Source organism: Drosophila tropicalis, unplaced genomic scaffold, assembly GCF_018151085.1.
Source record: "Drosophila tropicalis isolate 14030-0801.00 unplaced genomic scaffold, ASM1815108v1 contig_393, whole genome shotgun sequence".
Classification (NCBI taxonomy): Eukaryota; Metazoa; Arthropoda; class Insecta; order Diptera; family Drosophilidae; genus Drosophila; species Drosophila tropicalis.
In genome coordinates this window covers 4,946,461-4,964,624 of record NW_027172855.1, presented here as the reverse complement: position 1 = coordinate 4,964,624, position 18,164 = coordinate 4,946,461, and the positions used below count along the sequence as shown (strand labels likewise).

At 36.9% G+C, this 18,164-nt stretch overlaps 6 protein-coding genes across 6 annotated transcripts; 2 read left to right on the top strand and 4 right to left on the bottom strand.

Moving 5' to 3' along the window:
• Positions 1 to 3,615: 3,615 nt before the first annotated feature.
• Positions 3,616 to 6,748, top strand: TbCMF46. Its single transcript, XM_068284864.1, has 6 exons — positions 3,616 to 3,835; positions 3,892 to 4,175; positions 5,373 to 5,551; positions 5,621 to 6,182; positions 6,244 to 6,578; positions 6,643 to 6,748. Exons 1-6 carry the CDS (start codon positions 3,616 to 3,618, stop codon positions 6,746 to 6,748), a joined length of 1,686 nt encoding a protein of 561 aa, XP_068140965.1.
• LOC137572633 (enoyl-CoA delta isomerase 1, mitochondrial-like) lies at positions 6,584 to 7,929 on the bottom strand. Its single transcript, XM_068284380.1, has 3 exons — positions 7,637 to 7,929; positions 7,428 to 7,574; positions 6,584 to 7,377 (listed from the first exon to the last, which is right to left on the bottom strand). Exons 1-3 carry the CDS (start codon positions 7,868 to 7,870, stop codon positions 6,895 to 6,897), a joined length of 864 nt encoding a protein of 287 aa, XP_068140481.1. The 5' UTR covers positions 7,871 to 7,929; the 3' UTR covers positions 6,584 to 6,894.
• Positions 7,930 to 8,168: 239 nt separating this feature from the next.
• Positions 8,169 to 9,318, bottom strand: LOC137572632 (enoyl-CoA delta isomerase 1, mitochondrial-like). The gene is made up of 3 exons (XM_068284379.1): positions 9,015 to 9,318; positions 8,804 to 8,950; positions 8,169 to 8,742 (listed from the first exon to the last, which is right to left on the bottom strand). Exons 1-3 carry the CDS (start codon positions 9,255 to 9,257, stop codon positions 8,260 to 8,262), a joined length of 873 nt encoding a protein of 290 aa, XP_068140480.1. The 5' UTR covers positions 9,258 to 9,318; the 3' UTR covers positions 8,169 to 8,259.
• A 130-nt stretch (positions 9,319 to 9,448) lies between these two features.
• Positions 9,449 to 11,535, bottom strand: LOC137572736 (mini-chromosome maintenance complex-binding protein). The gene is made up of 3 exons (XM_068284530.1): positions 10,281 to 11,535; positions 9,977 to 10,220; positions 9,449 to 9,915 (listed from the first exon to the last, which is right to left on the bottom strand). Exons 1-3 carry the CDS (start codon positions 11,465 to 11,467, stop codon positions 9,529 to 9,531), a joined length of 1,818 nt encoding a protein of 605 aa, XP_068140631.1. The 5' UTR covers positions 11,468 to 11,535; the 3' UTR covers positions 9,449 to 9,528.
• A 279-nt stretch (positions 11,536 to 11,814) lies between these two features.
• On the top strand, positions 11,815 to 14,135 carry LOC137572878 (zinc finger BED domain-containing protein 4). Its single transcript, XM_068284721.1, has 2 exons — positions 11,815 to 12,132; positions 12,197 to 14,135. The coding sequence occupies exons 1-2, from the start codon at positions 12,121 to 12,123 to the stop codon at positions 13,778 to 13,780; spliced, it is 1,596 nt and encodes a 531-aa protein (XP_068140822.1). The 5' UTR covers positions 11,815 to 12,120; the 3' UTR covers positions 13,781 to 14,135.
• SA1 (stromal antigen) lies at positions 13,731 to 18,117 on the bottom strand. Its single transcript, XM_068284720.1, has 9 exons — positions 17,917 to 18,117; positions 17,536 to 17,851; positions 17,301 to 17,474; positions 16,936 to 17,235; positions 16,438 to 16,871; positions 15,178 to 16,372; positions 14,830 to 15,120; positions 14,230 to 14,770; positions 13,731 to 13,955 (listed from the first exon to the last, which is right to left on the bottom strand). The coding sequence occupies exons 1-9, from the start codon at positions 17,985 to 17,987 to the stop codon at positions 13,894 to 13,896; spliced, it is 3,384 nt and encodes a 1,127-aa protein (XP_068140821.1). The 5' UTR covers positions 17,988 to 18,117; the 3' UTR covers positions 13,731 to 13,893.
• Between the last annotated feature and the right edge of the window lie 47 nt (positions 18,118 to 18,164).

Here is an 18,164-nt window from a genome sequence, read left to right as displayed (position 1 = left end):
TAGCTATGAGCTTTGTTTCCAAAACATTTTTATTACAAAATCGTGGAACAGAATATACATATTTAAAATGTAAAACTTCAAGTAAAAAGTTTTGATTTATTTCTTACAAATTGTGGTCGATCAGAATTATAGGACAGAGTTTTACTTGATTTGATTGAAAATGTATTGACATTTGCTTTATGAATAATGTGTGTAAGTGCTTTAAATTTAGCCATTCTTTTATCTATTATTGTCCACGCATATCTAATGTGATTGCACGTGTTGAAAACTTGTTAAGTCCATCATCAAATCGAATGACAATAGAAACCACTTAAAATCGAATAAAACTACAACTAGCAATCAATTTTTATTGGGATACGAAAACACCTGTCTGCGAATTCACAGTTAAGCGCCTCAATTTTGAGGATACCATCATATTAATCCAAATCAATATATTGATTGCGCCCCAAAAGCCAAATCAACGAAAAACTTAAATCATTAAAGGAACATGTCCACTCGCTCCAATTCGTTAGTTTTGTTTACTATTTTGACTCTTCTTATCTACTCATAATACAAAACAAAATCCATATCAAGGTCACTGCTCACGGGTCTAGGACATAATAGTTAATATTAACATGAAGTTGGACATGACAGGGACTTGGGCCAAGTTTCGTGTACTGATGGACAACAGACAACATTGAATTTAGGCCATTGTGAATTAACAAAAGGATGGAACGGGAATGCCTGAATGGAAACCATTTAGGGAATTGTAATTAAAAAAGGATTTAATTACTAATGGTATGGGATTTGATTTGGAATATATATATATATATATTTAAGGAGGATCTAACCCACAATAAAATGATGAAAACTTTTCAATTCTGAGAAAAAAACTTATTCAAAAGATTTTATGTATGTCCTTAAAGGTTTTTTCATGTCTTTCAAATTTGGGAATTGTTTTATCTACTAACATTGACTATAAACTCATTTATATTTGTTAAAGATTTTAATTATTTATATTAAATATTAAGAATTCAGCAAAGTTTTAGTTAATTAAGAATCTCATTCAGTTTTCGAGATTGCTTTAAATTTGTTAGCTATTATAAACTTTATTCTTAAATCTTCTTCTGAAATTTATTTATTACAAATTTATACTACAAAAAGAAGCACTAAATTTAGATTTAACCTTTTCTGTTATAAAACCTTTTTCTTTATTGATACCTTACCCTTGCAAGTATCTATATATGTATGTATGTGAGTGTATGGCTAAGTATGTGTTTTTGACTGATGTGAGGTGGGCTCTAAGTGATTCTCCTTATAATTTGGTAGTAACTTGCCAAGCAACTTGAGTCACGTTTTGTTTTGGTCCTTCTTTGGCCAGCGCACATAAAAAAACAGCCTTGAAACACATTTAATATTTCACCTTTATTTGATTTCCATGTGAAAAGGTGAATGTAATTTATACATATGTATATCATACACACACGCACGCACCTTTTAGAATTTGTTTTTCATTAATTTTTAGCTTTTGTTTTTGCACAAATTATAATTTTTTCACTCTATTTTATCGATTAACTAACATTCGTTTTATTAGAAATTTTAGTTTTTTTTTTCAGCTGGACAAGTATTTAGTTACCTTTAGTTAGTGTTTATGATTGTTAAATTGTTAAATTTCTTTCACACTTGAAAAATTATCGCTCGAATCTTTTGCGAGCAGTAGTTTATCTTATAAGCAAACATTAACAACTGCTATAGCCCCGATATCCACAACAACCCGACAACCTAAACAACCGCAACCCTAAGTAGACCAGGCGCCGCCCTTCTACCTTTAAATTTCTCCCGTTGCCATCAAGTGACAGAGAACTAACTAGCTAGCTAGCTAGCTAGAGAGAGAGACATAGAGAGATAGAGAAAGAGAGACCAACGCACGCAGGGTCTACGAATCAATTGGAACTAAAGCCGGCCAGACAAAAAAAAACACCTATTGCACCTGTTCAAGAAAAACTTCTAGGGTGGAATCTATACACTCAAAAAAATACTAAAACTGAACAAAGGCGAATGAGTGCGGCTTGAAATATACCCCTAAAGTATGCAATAGATAGTGAAAATGTGAATTTTTCAATTTCAGAAAACCAAAACAAATTTAAAATGTGTAATCTTTAGTAGGTGAGTTGAAAAATGACAACCAATTTAAGGATCAGTTTTTGTGAAAACATCGCGGCTATCCTAGTATCCTAGTAATATAATTGCAGCCAGTTTATTATCATAGTTATTGTAATTTACCAGGTAAATGATTATTTCTGAAACTTTTATTTTTTGGAATGAGATTTAATATATTTTAACGAAAGAATAAAGGTAAAACTTGAAAATTCGAATTTAAAATACGCGATCAACTATATTTTCAACCAATTCAAGTCCTCTAATTATTTTGGCATTCTTGAAGACTTTGAAACGAAATTTTAAAATATGATACCCAATTGTTGGTATCAGTTTTTGCATGAATAATCCAATATTCAACCGCATACACAGGGAAATAGTAGCGTATTGATAGTGGAAAGTTTTTTGTATAATCTGCAGGATTTAAATATAAAAATAATCATTTCTTTTGTTAGTTCGCAAAATGGTATATCCTTTGCCCCGTCTATTTGCCATCTCTAAGTACATATGCTTCAAAGGAACATAATATATCATCGGGTAGATCGATTCCAACACAAATTGAGAGTTCGCTCACGTCTAATTAGTTTCATTTTTTGAAAATCGGCCAAAGTTTCTTCCACGCCTTTAAAAGCCACAAACGATTCAAGTCTGAAGTCGTAATTATTTTCGACAAAGCACTGGGAGGATAATTTTTGAATTCTGAGGTGCCACTATGAACAGAGATATGATTTTTATTGAATTGAAGCTCATTTTTGTAACAGCTTATCGGCTGAAATTGGTTTGATACACCTCATGTCAATTGACCTGATTCAGTTACACAATTAATCGCTTTTGAGGTGTAATTATTGGTAATTAAGATAATGTCTAAAATTTCAAAATTAACAGTGTTCTCTGCATTCATTTACCGACTGTTGCTCCTTCCATTAATCAACATAAAAACTCTGATTCTAATTACAATATTACAGAGACCTGTCGATCGATTAAATTCAAAATTTCTCAATCTTTTTCCTATAGTGGGGCTTGAAAAAGGGAAATTTTGACCCTTAAAGTATGAATAGACAAAGAAAGATGCATATTTCATAGGCATTGTTTGCAAAAAGGACATTTTAACAGCTTCACAACATGCTAAACGTTCTTTAGAGTTGCCAAAAATTTGGTTGTTTAAACGACTATTGCATACTTTAAGGCTTTAATTCGCCGTTTCATCTACCGTTTAAAAACATATTTCCATTCTTTCTTGAAGCATTGTGGGTTCTATATGATAGAGTTCCAATACATGGAAAACGTTCTTTAATTTTGTTATTTTTTGCCAAGTGTATGCTTCAACCGTTTTAAGCTGGTAACCAAGCAGGATGAACTTAGTCCGGCTGAAATTGTTTTGTTGTTTCTCGGTTGTCTTGGTTACCAAATTAAAACAAAAAAAACAACCATGTATTGTCAACGCCCTAACGTTCAAATGTTATTAACAAATCGAAGAAAATGGACGAAGTTGATGAAGTTGACAATTCCACAGAAAATGATTATGAGGCCACCAAGGGTTTTCTGGAGGAGATTAATTGCCCAGAGCCAGGCATCATTGATCGCCAGATGATTGAGTCTGCCTATCTGGAGGAAGGACCAAAAGGAGAAGCCAAACGTTTACATCAACTGGAACCGGTTGTCTTCGAGCGCATTCAAACAATGCGTTTGGAATTCAAAAGTGTGTGACTCAATATTTAATCTGAACCATATCTAAATCCCGTTAATCTTTGTCAGATATTTTACGTATAGACCATCTTTGGATGTTGCCAAATCTAACCAAACTTTGTCTCAATTGTAATAAGATTGAAGTAATTGAACATATTGACATGCTAACTGCCTTAAAAGAATTGAATTTGAGTTTCAATTATATCACCAAAATTGAAAATCTAGAGACTTTGGTTAATCTAGAAACTCTTTCACTCTTTAGTAATCGCATTTTGAAAATTGAAAATCTGGAAAGTTTGGAAAAACTTGTAATCCTGAGCATAGGCAATAATCTCATCGATACCATGGGCGGGGTAAGTTTCAAAAACTTATTAACAAAACCTGTTTTTATTTTAAATTGTTTTCCTAGTTGGAATTTCGATTTCTCACCATAATGAATGACATTTCCTTCGTTTAAATTTTCAAAGTTCAAAAAGTTTTGGTTTTTGCTTTCGTTTCGGGTTATTTTTTGTTCCTATCGAATTTGTAATGATTTTTTAATTCATTTAGAAGTAATTCCTAACCAACCTATTAAATTTTATAATATTTATAATATTTTTTAGTTAATAATACATGCCGATATTTTTGAGGTCAGGAAAAAGAATTTTACGTTCAATAGGTCTTCTATAGTAGTATAGTAATATATAGTAATTGGGGGGTGCTGATCACGGCCCTGTACTTAGTTTTTGTCCATCACGTCAGTATTTCGCAAAAATGCGTTAAAATTATTCAAAATAACCTCATTTGCAATATATTATTCCATGATATAGGCATAATATTGTACTCGAAGCATTATTATTTTATCCTATTAATATATTAGACTTGATTTAAAAGAAATATTCATAATATCAAAGAGTTATTTCTTTGTTATAATGGATAATATCTTACACTCTGGATATGGTTCTATAATGAGTAAAATTTGAACCAAAAAGTATGCTATAGGAATGAAAAGGACTGTCTGCTTTTAAATTTTCAAGAATTGTGGGAATTTGGTGCGTCTTACAAATTGTTTATTAGTAATATGTGCAAACAAGAACTAATTTTCTTACGCGAAATATTCTAAAATCTGTTAAAAAAGTTTAAAATATTTTTTAAAAAAATCTGGACGTGATGGACATGAACCAAGTATGCAGTCAGAATCAAAACACCTCTCATGTTAACGTCAGCCACTATCATGTTAGCCAGTGAAATCTAGGCTGTGATCTTTATTGTGTCGATTTGGATTAAACAAATTTGAAAAAGTTTAAGACATTTTTTAAAGGCTATGTTAAAAAAAAAACAGTTTTTGCAAAAAAGGATTCCTATAATATATGCAACTCATTTATCCCTTATTAATAAACATTGCCCTCATGATATTTGAAATAGTTGGGAATTATTTTTCATTCCCCTGACTAAAAGAGAAACAACTTGGAACAAGATGGTTTGGTTTAAAAAGCCAAAACAGGCCTGAATAATTGAAATTCGACATTATTTTTATTAGTTTTTGTTACCTCTTTTTATTTTTCTTGTAGATCGAGCGTTTGCGTTTTGTCAAAAGTTTGAGGGTATTAAATCTAGAAGGTAATCCCATAGCGAAGAAACCAGATTTTCCTTTAAACTCATATGTAGCTGCCATATTACCACAATTGAATTATTATGAATATGTTTTCATAAAAAGAGATATACGCGAGGCAGCCCTAAAACGCTTTTAGTAAGTTAAGAAACAAAACAAGAAATTATTAATTCTTAACAATTTGGTTTTTAAAAACTTTCTATGAAGTCGCGAGTTACGTGAAATTGAGGACAAACAGGAGCGAGAAATTCAATCCCTTGAAACGGAGGCACGTGAACAAGCCGAAGCTGAGCGTTTGGCCTCCAGTTTTGTGGAACATCTGGACAGGCATCAGCTATACGAATCCCTGTGGCGGAATGACAATAATGGTCGCATTCTTATGCTAATAGGCAGTCCAGCTCAGGAACTGGCCGAGGAATATGAGAATGATGTGTATGAACTCACGCAGGAGATATATAAACTTGGCCTGGCACGTTTCGGGGAACGTGATGAAGAAGTTCGGGACTTTAATTCTAATCTGCATGAGGGTCAAAAGGAATTACAATCCCTGGGACAAAATCAAATCGAAGAATTTCTACAGTATAAAGAAAAAATATTCGATCAGGCGCGTTCCAAGTGGCAGGAGGTGGAAAAGTGCGAAGTGGGCACAATGGAATACATCAAGTTGGTCAATGAATTTGAATCGTTGAAAAGTGTCTTTGAGGAATCGCTAAATGAGATGTGGCAAAATCTAATGTCACAGGAATTGCATCTACATGAGGCTGTCGAGGTAGTCTTGCCTAATCGTATTATTTACTTTCTCTTAATGACTTTTCATCTTTCTTTTTAAGGAATCCACTCGCAACTTTCAGAGCAAAATCTCAGAACTAATGGCCAGTTTTGTGGGACAGGCACAAGTGTGTTTTCGTCATTTACGTGATATATGCGGCCATTTTGCAGAGAATATGACCGACTTGGTTACACACTACCTGGCCAAGCAGCTGACTGGTCTAGAGTCCAAGGCAATTCCCATGGAACTACAGCCATGTGTTGATGATCGTGAGACGGTTTTGAAACTAATCGATGGCATGAGAACCACACATACTTCTAGAATTGACGATCGCGAAGATCGCATGGTTAGGCGAAGTAAGGAATTTATTGATCTAATGATTAATAAACTAAACAAGTGAGTTTTCCTAAACCAACCAATACCCATACTTAATTTATTCAACATTTTTTTTTTGTTTCAGCAAGGAAATTGATCGTCATCGTGCTAAAATATTGGAAATCAATTCTTTTATGGAACAAATGATGGCATCTCTTGCCAATTTGACGGAACAGCCAAACGAAGACTGATCATTAAAATAATGGTTACAGAGTGGAATATGGCTAAGCCCATGTGAGCGATAACTAGTTCCTGGAATAACAATTACAAAAAAACAATACTAATATTAAGTAACATTAATACAATAAATGCAAATTAAAAGTTTTCCAGAAAAATCTTAGGATTTTTGCGGTTTAAAGCTGCTTCTGCTTTTCAATTCCTTTAAGTATGCGGCCAATCCTTCTTGTAGCAATGGACTACTTATGTATTCCACAGATGCTTTTATGTCGCCAGCCCGATCGGCCAGCAATTTCTGAACATCTGATTCTCGAAATTGTTTTTTGGTCAAACTCCTGGCTATTGAATTCACCTTACTAAAAGTGCCAATAAACGATGAGCACTTGCTTATGGCTTCTTCCTTGCTGGCAGCTATCTCATCCACAAGTCCCACTTGCAGTGCTTCCGCGGTGGTGAATAGTTTTCCTTGGGTAAGGGCACGCTCGGCCACAAGACGCGGTAGTACACTCATATAGGATAACATAAACCATCTTGGAACCACATAGGAAAATCGTACTGCATTTATCCCAATAATCAGTTCGGGCATCATTACACGATACTCACAAGCTGTTGCCAGGAGGCAGCCTCCCGCCGGAGCTTGTCCCTAAAAAAAATATGTCATAATTGACGATAATGGTAACCGTCTGGCCTTACATTTATTGCCGCTGCTGTGGGTACACTACAAAGATGGAGGGCTAACCACAAATCCTGCAGGATAGCCCAGAACTCCTTTAAACGTTCCGGATTCGGTTTCTGTAGTTCATTTAGATCCAGACCTGCACAGAAAACGCGATCGTTGGACTAAAGGTAAATGATCGCGGAAAGTTATGAGATGACTTCTTATCTTGGGCGTCATCACTCACCGATGTCAAGATAAGGCCTCGGCTCTTATTGCATTCTATTTCAGTTATGGAATCAATGATGCTGTTCATCATCTCAATATCGAGAAGATTGACTGGCGGACGATTCATTGATAACGTCGCAATTCCACTTTTATCATTCACTTCCACCAAAGTGAGTGGACTCTTTGGGACACTGGACAAACATCTTCTGTGGATGACTGGGCTGAGCAATGTTAAAATCTTGCTACGCAGCATTTTTTACGACCTCTAACTGAAATTAAATTATCGTGTCTGAGAGTTAGATTAATGACAAGAAGAAGAAGAATAAATAAAAGCATAGACACAAACCAAAGTCCAATCAGCTGATCACCTGATAGGGGAAAGTACATATGTATGTATGTATGTAAACCAAGGTTTATACGATGACACGACAAAATTCATTGATAAATTGAGTGAATTCTCGAAAAACACTAGAAAATGTTTTCTAAGCAAATGTATATTCCCAATATATGAAACTTTTTGTTGTAAGTACCATATATATACATAGTTTCCATTTAGAAGTGTTTTACCCTTTTAATGTGTAGAAAATGTAGTATTAAGAAATGTTTATATAAAATGCTGGTAACAATTTTCCCTTAATAATCCTATGACTTTCCCGCCTTTGATCTGCTTTTTTGTTTGAGTGCCTCGAAATAGGTTCCCAAACCCTCTTGAAGCAGTGGACTATTTATGTACTCCACACATTCCTTAAGATCTCCAGCTCGATCCGCAATCAATTTCTGAACATCTGACTCTCGAATTTGTTTCTTGGTCAAACTCCTGGCTAATGGGTTGGCCTTGATGAAGCTGCCAATGAACGTGGAGCAGTTTGCCAAGGCATCTTCTTTGGTGGCAGCTATCTCATCCACAAGTCCCACTTCCAAGGCTTCGGCGGTGGTGAACAATTTTCCTTGGGTGAGTGCACGCTCGGCCAAACGACGAGGTAGAACACTCAAATAAGATAACATTACCCATTTTGGAGCCATGTAGGCAAATTGTGTTTCATTTAGGCCAATGTTCATTTGTGGTAACATCACTCGGTATTCACAAGCGGTGGCTAGAAGGCAGCCCCCGGCCGGAGCTTGTCCCTAAAGGAAAGGAATATATACATATATAATTTGTTCTTTCGAATGATTATTAACTTCCAACATTTATAGCTGCTGCTGTGGGTACACTGCAAAGGTGTAGGGCCAACCACACATCTTGAAATACTGCCCAGAACTCCTTTAAACGCTCCTGATTTGGTTTGTGCAATTCATTGAGATCCAGGCCAGCGCAAAAGACACGATCATTGGCCTTAAAGAAAAGCAGTTTTTATGAGCTGGGAGAAGATTCTTTCTTTAAGGGCAAGGATACTTACCGAAGTTAAGATCAGTCCACGACTCTTGTTACTTTCAATTTGAGTTATGGATTCAATAATGCTATTCATCAGATCAATGTTGAGACTGTTGACTGGCGGCCGGTTCAATGATAGCGTAGCGATTCCACTTTTATCGTCCACTTCCACCAAAGTGAGTGGAACCTTCGAAGCACTTGACATGCATCTTCTGTGGATTACTGGCTTAAGCAGACTTATGGTATCTAATATCTTGCTACGGAGCATTTTTGTGTTGAAATTTAAGCGGTAATAACTTTTCTTAACCAGTAGCTAGATTAAGACGAAGAAGAAGAATCAATAAAAGCAAAGACTTGAACCGCAATTCAATTCGATCAGCTGTTAACAGCAGAAGTTTATACGGAGACAACTCTTCGTGATCAGAAAGTCTTCCTGATTCACCAATTTAAAGTAATGTGTTTTAAATAATCCATAAAAATGCTTATATTTCTTAATACAATTCTTAATACAAATAACTAATATTTTAAAAGGTTGCCTGCTAATTACGCAACTGTGCGGCCGACTTGGGCAATGATTGCAATCGCTGTCGACGTTTAGCTTCGAATTCTGTGGCAAGTTGCCAAGTTTCCTTATCCAATGAGTCCTTGCCGCGGGCAATGCCCAGAAGACGAGACAGAACCAACAGACCATGCAAATCATCGGCATTGCTCTTAACATTCGCTTTACGCATATCGACAAAATCTTGTTGAATCATTTCAGTATGCTCTTCGCTAACAGTAAATTGGCTAATCCTGGCCAAAGTGAGATATTTGCGAAACTGCTGTAGTCGTCCATTTTGCGAGAGATAGTGATGGGCAGCCTTAAGAGATTCTTCAACAAGTTCCACAGCTTTAGCATCGGCATTAAGGGGCAAAGCAAAGTCGTTCTAAATTACAATTAAACAAATAGTTAGTTGAAGCAAAGGGAGAGACATCTTTTTTACTTACTGGTAACATACTGCGTCCTTCACTTAAGATGAGAACAGGAATATCTGCATTATAATCAATGTGATAGAAACGGAAATCACATTTCAGCTGCTGATTATTGATTAGGTGAGCCAAATGTTGTATGGCCTGAACACCATTGGCCTCCAATTTACCCTGCTGCAGACGAGTCTCGTCCAGCACGAGATGAGTGTGTGGAGCCAGTTGAAGTAGGCCCGAGACAAGTTTATTGGTCTCATAGTCCTTTCTATAAGAATACACAAATAAATAAAATCTCAAAAGACTTTTCCTATTACTTATCACTCACTTTGGAGCAAAGGCCGAGGTGTTCATAGTGTCCAGCGTCATGGCCAAATAATGACTTGCAGGCAGAAGCAATTCTAGTATTTTGTATAGTTTGGTTGTATAATGTTCCAAACATTCCTTGGGCAGATTACAAATATTAAGCGTAAATTTTCCAATGCTCTGCATCTCGGAACGACTATAGACTGTAGATATCAAATGGGAAAGCATATACTCTGCTGCCAAATCATCGTCAAATAGACAAAGCTTGAGCAGGATTCGCAAATCCTTGTGTATAACATCGGGCGAAGGATTTGCTTCTTCATTTGGCTGCAATAAACTCTGATCAAGCAAGGGATTAGCATGCGGCAGCTTATGGACTCCAAAGGCATGCAGTCTTGGTATTAGGAATGGTGAGGGATTTGCCGCCTGCAATTCACTTAAACTCTCCATATCATTTAATGCTTCCATATCCAAAGAAGAGACATCTAGTGCGGGATCCACAGAGAGAAAACCAACAAAATCCACCAGGGTATTGAGTTGATAAGAATCAAAATCCTCATACACTTTGACCATGCATGCCATGCTGGGACGACTGGGAAGAGGAGAGTTAAGCAAATAATCCTTAGCAAGACCGGTAGCAACTGCGCCTTTAGCTACAGTTTGCAACTCCTCGACGCATTGCTTTTTTATAGGACCAGCCTCAGTTTCATCAACGTCCATGTGTTCCTGATCGTTTTGCTCTGTTGCAGCTCGTTTCTTGGCCTGATTGACGTTTTGAGATTCTGTCACCAGGTCTTGTTGAGGACTACATTCCCCTTCGTGTGCCTTGGTCCAATCATTCAGTCCCGGAATTGACACCACAAACAAAGTACGCCTCTCGCCATGAACATTAGCCTCGGCCTGGTAGTCTATCTCTTCTCCTTGCGTTACTCTCAAACAATCGCGATATTTGCCTTGTTGCAGCCGTTTGCCACTGCCATCAGAAGACTTCACCTCGTATCGTTCCAAATAGATCTCTGGATCCATCATATCTTGGATCATGCCGCGAAATCGTACCAAAGTCTGATCTTTCAGCTTGTGCAGCGGCGTATAGTTCAAAATAGGAATCGAGTGCCATTTCTTGGAATCTTTAAGCAATTCCTTCCAGTTGGGTACAGGTTCAACCAAAAGATCATCTGGTATTTTAGGCAAATTAAACTCGGAATGCATTATAAATAAATAAAGTGTTTAATTTGTTTAACAATAACTTTATAACAGCTGCTGATGCGCGCCAAAAATAAGAAGCTACTTATATCGAAAACTCGATAAATATTTCTAAAGATGACTGCGTGAGCCCAATATTAAAAATTAACCACAAGGGACAGAGAATAATTAAATAGATACATATAACAAAATATATAAGCTCCTCCAGCTAATCACATAAAGACACTGAACAAATTGGGAGAAATTAAATAATATAAATATTTCGTGCTTATAGTTCACACATTTGTTCCATCCCCACTATTATGACTATCGATAAGCATTAAATAAGGGCTGCAGTGTAACGGATGTAAAAGCGGATGTTCACATCCGCAAAAAATCTTTTAACTCTTCAGATTTCGTTTTCGCAAAATGTCCAGCCGTAAAAGCAATGTTTGGCATTTTTTTTATATAAAACAAATCAAACAACAGCCGTTTGCACTTTATGCGGCAGAAATTACTCACGCAAAGGACGTGGAACCACCTGCTTAAGGAATCACTTAAGAAGCCTGCATCCAGTAGAGTTTCTAACTCTCTCTGAAACCGATATCAAATATGTGGTAAAAGGGGAAGTCCCAGATAAAAAGATAGCTCTATCCCAACATGCTACAAATCGATTGCAAATGGAAATACAGGTGAGCATTTATTTCTTATACATACGTATTTAAAAAGCTTTTAAAATTTCAAATTTTTCCTTAGGAGTCTGAAGCTGATCCCTTAGAGGCGACAGAAGCCCCATTTAACAGTGCACTCTGCGACGAGAAATTGGCCTTGATGTTAGTCAACTTTTCTTTTAATATGATCGAAGGTGAAGGATTTATCCATTTCATGAGGACTCTACAGCCCAAATATGTGATCCAAAGCAGAATGTACTACGAGAATTTGCTCTGTCATCATATTTATCCAAAGTTTAAAGCACAACTGAATATAAAATTGGAGCAACTGGATGCGTATACCATGATTTTGGGCCATCACAGGGACAACGAATCAGGACTCGTGACTTTGAATTGTTCCGGAATATCAAGCGATTTTCAATTTCTTAAATTTTTACTAAAATGTAAAGTCTTTGAGCATGGAGATCGACATGGCGACGATATAATGAAGCAATTAGTGGACAACAATTGGTGGCCTTTGAGCCAAAAGAAAATTCATTGCATATTAAGAGATGAGAGCACAACATTGGGTGATAGCCTCACCGACTGCAATGTCGAACGTTTAAAATTGTGCATACAAAGTGCTTTTGATTCCAATGAAACTTTTCAACAATTGGCTAGAAAGTGTAAGGAAATTGTGAAACACTTTGAATGTCATCAAATGGCCAAAGATCACCTAAACTATATACAAGTGAATCGCTTAAAACGGGAATATCAACCGATTTTTGAAACAAACAATACGGAATGGAACAGTATATATACCCAAATGGCCGAATTATACAAGATGAAAGATTCTCTCAGTATTTATGCTGAAGAATTTAATAGCTTTATTCAGATTTATCCCGATGAATGGTTGGAAATGGATAAGTTTAGCAAAGTCGTGCAACCCTTTTTAGAAATCATAAAGATTTGGTCTGAGGACACTACCTTGGCTTCATCCGTCATTCCCCTAGTGGCAGCCCTTAGGGATTCGTTGCAAACCGATATGCACAATTTCGCGTCGTCTGTAACAATTTCTGCCTTGGCACGCAAATTAGTCGACGAATTGAACATTAAATTCGCTCATCTGTCTACAGATATGAAATATCTGATGGCTACATATTTAGATCCTCGTTATAAACAGGCTTTCTTCACCGAGCAACAGGAACAAATTGTGGTGAATGAAGTTCTCAAAGAATTGGACCAGCATTCCAATAAATTGTGCTCTGCCACACAAAATTCACCAATTAAAGTTCCCAAGCTGGATATAACTAATAAAAATAAATCTAAAATAGATTCGATACTGGATAATATACTTACTTCAAGCACCAGCGCCAATAATCAGGAAGTAAATTCCACTGTTCAATCTCAATTAAAGAATCTTTTGTATCTATACAATTCGGAACCCCGAATCGATAGAAATGGGAATCCCTTGATTTGGTGGCAAAACAATATTAAATTTAGCCCACTTTATGAATTGGTCAGGCGTTATCTGTCGACTCCAGCATCGATAAATGTTGATTGTGATAAACTTTTTAAATCCTCTGCCCATATATATGGTGATCTTGAAACAGGGTTATGCACAAAAAATGCATCAAAAATCATTTTTATAAAGTCAAACTTAAATACTTTGTATTCTGATGGGGATTAATACAGTTAAGTTAAGAAAAGACATGGACATGAAGATGTGGTTACACTTTGCCGACTTAATAACTACAAACTTAATACTACACTAGATTATATTCTGGACTTTTTAATAAATATTTAGCCCCTGTAATCAGGATCATTATGCTCTTCTTCATCGTATTCTTCCTCGTCATCCTCATCTGAAATATGTGAAAAAAGTATAAATGTTAATAACTAATTAATTGAAAAAGTATAAATATTGAAATTTCTATTAATTGGTATTGTAACAAAACGTCTTTTTCATTAAATTAATTTATAATGTATGGAAAATAACTTTGGTAATAAAAATGAAAATCTAAATTTTCTCACTTTATCTAAAAGATTTTTAAAGAAACTTAATTTAAATATTCTTAGAAGTATTTAAAAGAAGTCCCAATAAATTCAAGATTAGGTGTAACAAATAAGTAAACTTACCATGATCCCTTCGCTTGCGTGTATAAGCTCTGCGTGTGGCAACCGGTGCCTGATCTGTTTCGCCATGCAACAAGGAATTACGATAGGAAACTAAAGGTTGCCATTCTTCTGCACGACTGGATGGCATGCCTGGCGGAATAATCTTGTCCAGAAAACTCATAATGACTTTTTTATCTTGTTTTAACAATTTATAATTGAACTCATTGAGTACTTCTAAGAAAAGTAATCGTGTTGGAGCACGCACTGGATCATCTGGTTGTTTATTGGCAGCGAAATAGATGCCACCACGATGAATAGCGGCCACAGATTCACGATTCTTGAGAGCATCGAAGCCAAAGGTAAGAGCAAATCGCTTGGCCAACTCTTTCAGGTCAATGAATTCTTGGGCACTCTTTGAAACAACGCCATCATCGCTATGCTCCTGTAGGCTCTTGAATACGGTTATTAAACTTAGCAACAAAGTCATGGCAAAGTTTATTTTATTGATCTCTCTGGCCTTGCCCAGGGTGGCTTTTATAATGTCACCATAATCATTATAGCACTGTGAAAAAAAATATTAGTTTAAATAGACTGAAATAGACAATAAGCAATTTCACTTACCTTGACATAATATTTGAAAATGCTTGCCGCACGCATTGTTGGTATTATATTATAAACAACTAATTTGCAATAGCAAGCTAGAAAATTACGCTTCTTGTGCAATTCCTCAATGTGTGTCTCATCCTGGGCCACATCCTGCTTTAATGAGAACACATAATGTTGCACAAAGTTATCCAATATGAGATGTTCATCCATTCGAGATTTGTATTCCAAGGTGCGAATGTGCTCCGATTCACTGCGTCCCAATTGATCGGAGAAAATAATCAATAGATCGCAGATCGATTGATATGCCTGCAAACAAAAATGAATTGAATTATCAGTATTATATGATAATTTCCGATAGCTTACCGCTTCTTGTATTTGCACAGTGGGCCCGTCTCGAGTTAATTCAAAGCACGCTGACATGAAGCTGTCTAGATTACTTCGTAACTCAGCTACATTATTGGCTATATTAAGAGTCTCACAATCGTTTTCCACATAGTAGAGACCCCAACTGATGGAGTAATAACAAGCTTCAATGCAATAGGCCAATGCCTCGTTGGGCAGGCAACGTTCCACATTGTCTTTGGACTGGGCCTCGTCCACATCTTGAAACAGTGACTTGAACAACTCACATGGATTCAAATTGTGCGATGAATACAATATGGATAAGACTTTCAACGATATGGTTATATTATAGATATCATCTTCATTTGGCGTCTCCTCGCCTTGTATTAAATTGCGCCATTCCTCTATGGCATCCTTGTACTTATTCACCGCACTCTCGATGATATTCGAGCGAGCAATGTTGCAGCGGGTGTATGTGGCACTTCCCTCAGTACAAAGGCATTCCAAAGTCTTGGCACATGTCTCTAAAACATCACGTCCCGTATGCATGTTCATCACTTGACTTATTTTGTCCAACAGGGACTTCAAATTGCCCTCCTGTCGATTTGTGGTGTACAAATTAAGGTCAAAATATTGTGGTACAGCTAGCAGATTAGCTAGCTTCTCGCTATCCGCCTGATATTTTTCCAAAAGGGCCGGCAATGTGACAATAAAATGTTCTGTGAGCTTTGCCTTTTCATCCTGAATGGCTTTGAGTTCTTTGGAACTAAGAGTAAACTTGCGGTTGCTAGCACGACCCACGGGTACTTCACCTGATGCCGATTGCTTAACACTGCTGACCATTATCTCGATAAGTGTCGATTCCTGTTTATTGTCCAGGACCTCTTCATTTAGACCTGGTTCCTCCAGAAGCAAGTCTGTCATACACTCCCAATCCCTGACCATTTCATTGCTATCGATAAACGAGTCCACCAAATAGGCGCCATGCTCATGCAGCTCAGATTCAATAAAGAACTGCACCAAATCTCTGATCAATGGAGTGTTTGGTAATCTAATTTTGCCTCTCTTTGTCTTTGTCTCCTCCATATCGGCTGTCAAATGAAATAGACGTACATTCAGGAATTCTGCGGCCGCTTGAGCTACACCACGATGTGAGGAATAGACCAATTCATAGACAATTTCACAATCCTTGTCGGCCAATATTTCAGGATGAATTCTGGAAAAGTAAATCAAGAGAATATTTATCATAAGTGAGATCTACAATTGGGCCAGCAAACTTACTTCAATATGCTTATTACCAATTTAACAGCATGCACTGAGACCTCAAACTCTTTGTCCAGGGTCATGGCCACAATGCGATCCTTAAACTTGGATGTAAACAATTCCAATTTACCCTTGAGTTCTTCTTTATCGTATAAAGGCAATAGGGATTGCAAGCATCGCAAACGCACTTCACCAATCTTGTCGTGCAGTGTCCAACCGATATATTTTAGATACGAATCATCCAAAAAGTTTTGTGGATAATTTTCCATCCAGATGCCGATCTCAGCCATACAAATGGCACGTATATCCGGAAGTGTATCTCGATAGCGATGAACAAATACAGATTTGAACATATAGGTCAACATACTCTTTATCTCATCCATATTTTCCTCCAGTTCCGAGCGTTTGGTCATCAATGAGTCCAAACGATCAGAGGCACGACGGTCGCGCGACTGTAAAGTATAATTTATTTTAGATTTTAGTATCTTAAAGGAGAATTTCAATATACTCTCCCACCTTGACTCTTTCAGCTTCAAATTGTTTTGCTGCATTATCAAAGTTATTTGAAACCAGAAGAGCCACATCCACCAAGGCAGTCATCAGTTTCATGGCGGCCAATGTGGCTGTATGACGAAATGCTCGCACCTGCGAGTCCGATAAGCCAGTTAGCAAGGATATCACATTATCCATTAGAAACTGATCATAGATGATCGAATATTGACATTGTTTGACCAATGTTTGAACAAAATCGGAGAAATTATTCTTGAATTTTTTCCATTGGGTACCAGTCATGATCAGAGGATATTCACCACTTTCCTGTTAACAATTAAGGAAGTAATTAGTAAGACTATAGCATTAAATAAAACAAAACCCCAACGAACCTCATCAAATTCCTCTGTCATGCGTCGAATAATGGCTGTGTGGTCCACAGGATACTGTATATCCTCGGATATTTTACCTTTGCAGCCACTGGCATTGATAAAGAATTGCATTAAAGCGACCAGCGCTGTTTCTCGATTTGCCTTGTATTGCTCAATCCATTGATCAACAATGCTCTATTATAACGAAAGATATTTAGTGATCGAGAAACACATTTGCAAAGGATACTTTACTTACCGCAATGGGATTTTTGGAATGACGCACTATATAGTATAGGCTATTCTCATCTGTTGTGATTTCTCTCTCTGTGTCAATTCTCTCATGGTTGGCCTTCTCCACGGGTTCTTTGCGTGGCCTTTCCACTCTTTCTTTCCGCTCAGCTGGTGGTTTACGAACTTGCGGTGTCTTTCGCTTACGCGCCACTGGCGCAAAGAACTCGTCCTCATCATCGTCTATGATCGGTGGCTTGTCACGGACACCACCACGAGCTCTCAAACGAGTCATCCGCTTAGTGGGACTATCTGCATCCGAGGCACTCTCGTTTACAGCATCGCTAAACGGTGTAATTTTTTTTTATCCAATAAGTTGGAATTGTAGGGAATATAAAAAAGACTGTACCTGTGCATTTCTTCATACTCTGGCGGTGGATCATCCATGCGGATGCGCTTTCCTCCGCGGCGCGCCATCATTTTATAACTTTGATTGGCTAACTGGTCTATGATTTGGCAATGTTTTTATCCCTTACAATGGAAAGTTTGTTTATAAAAACAAAATGTTTATGTTTTTACACTCGCAAAGGTGAATTGTAGCGATGGAATACCGAGACTATCGATAAAATATCAAGTGCATCGAGTATTGTAACCAGT

What these genes read in the sequence shown, in the direction of transcription:
- TbCMF46 (XM_068284864.1), top strand. Translation starts at nt 3,616, where the DNA reads ATGGACGAAGTTGATGAAGTTGACAATTCCACAGAAAATGATTATGAG. An exon ending in AATGCGTTTGGAATTCAAAA is followed by an intron (nt 3,836 to 3,891) that starts GTGTGTGACTCA and finishes AATCTTTGTCAG; the next exon opens with ATATTTTACGTATAGACCAT. An exon ending in TCATCGATACCATGGGCGGG is followed by an intron (nt 4,176 to 5,372) that starts GTAAGTTTCAAA and finishes TTTTTCTTGTAG; the next exon opens with ATCGAGCGTTTGCGTTTTGT.
- LOC137572633 (XM_068284380.1), bottom strand. Translation starts at nt 7,870, where the DNA reads ATGCTGCGTAGCAAGATTTTAACATTGCTCAGCCCAGTCATCCACAGA. An exon ending in GAGGCCTTATCTTGACATCG is followed by an intron (nt 7,575 to 7,636) that starts GTGAGTGATGAC and finishes ATTTACCTTTAG; the next exon opens with TCCAACGATCGCGTTTTCTG. An exon ending in CCACAGCAGCGGCAATAAAT is followed by an intron (nt 7,378 to 7,427) that starts GTAAGGCCAGAC and finishes TATTTTTTTTAG; the next exon opens with GGACAAGCTCCGGCGGGAGG.
- LOC137572632 (XM_068284379.1), bottom strand. Translation starts at nt 9,257, where the DNA reads ATGCTCCGTAGCAAGATATTAGATACCATAAGTCTGCTTAAGCCAGTA. An exon ending in GTGGACTGATCTTAACTTCG is followed by an intron (nt 8,951 to 9,014) that starts GTAAGTATCCTT and finishes CTTTTCTTTAAG; the next exon opens with GCCAATGATCGTGTCTTTTG. An exon ending in CCACAGCAGCAGCTATAAAT is followed by an intron (nt 8,743 to 8,803) that starts GTTGGAAGTTAA and finishes CCTTTCCTTTAG; the next exon opens with GGACAAGCTCCGGCCGGGGG.
- LOC137572736 (XM_068284530.1), bottom strand. Translation starts at nt 11,467, where the DNA reads ATGCATTCCGAGTTTAATTTGCCTAAAATACCAGATGATCTTTTGGTT. An exon ending in ACCTCGGCCTTTGCTCCAAA is followed by an intron (nt 10,221 to 10,280) that starts GTGAGTGATAAG and finishes GTATTCTTATAG; the next exon opens with AAAGGACTATGAGACCAATA. An exon ending in AAGGACGCAGTATGTTACCA is followed by an intron (nt 9,916 to 9,976) that starts GTAAGTAAAAAA and finishes ATTGTAATTTAG; the next exon opens with AACGACTTTGCTTTGCCCCT.
- SA1 (XM_068284720.1), bottom strand. Translation starts at nt 17,987, where the DNA reads ATGATGGCGCGCCGCGGAGGAAAGCGCATCCGCATGGATGATCCACCG. An exon ending in TTGAAGCTGAAAGAGTCAAG is followed by an intron (nt 16,872 to 16,935) that starts GTGGGAGAGTAT and finishes TATACTTTACAG; the next exon opens with TCGCGCGACCGTCGTGCCTC. An exon ending in CTGTGCAAATACAAGAAGCG is followed by an intron (nt 15,121 to 15,177) that starts GTAAGCTATCGG and finishes TTTTGTTTGCAG; the next exon opens with GCATATCAATCGATCTGCGA.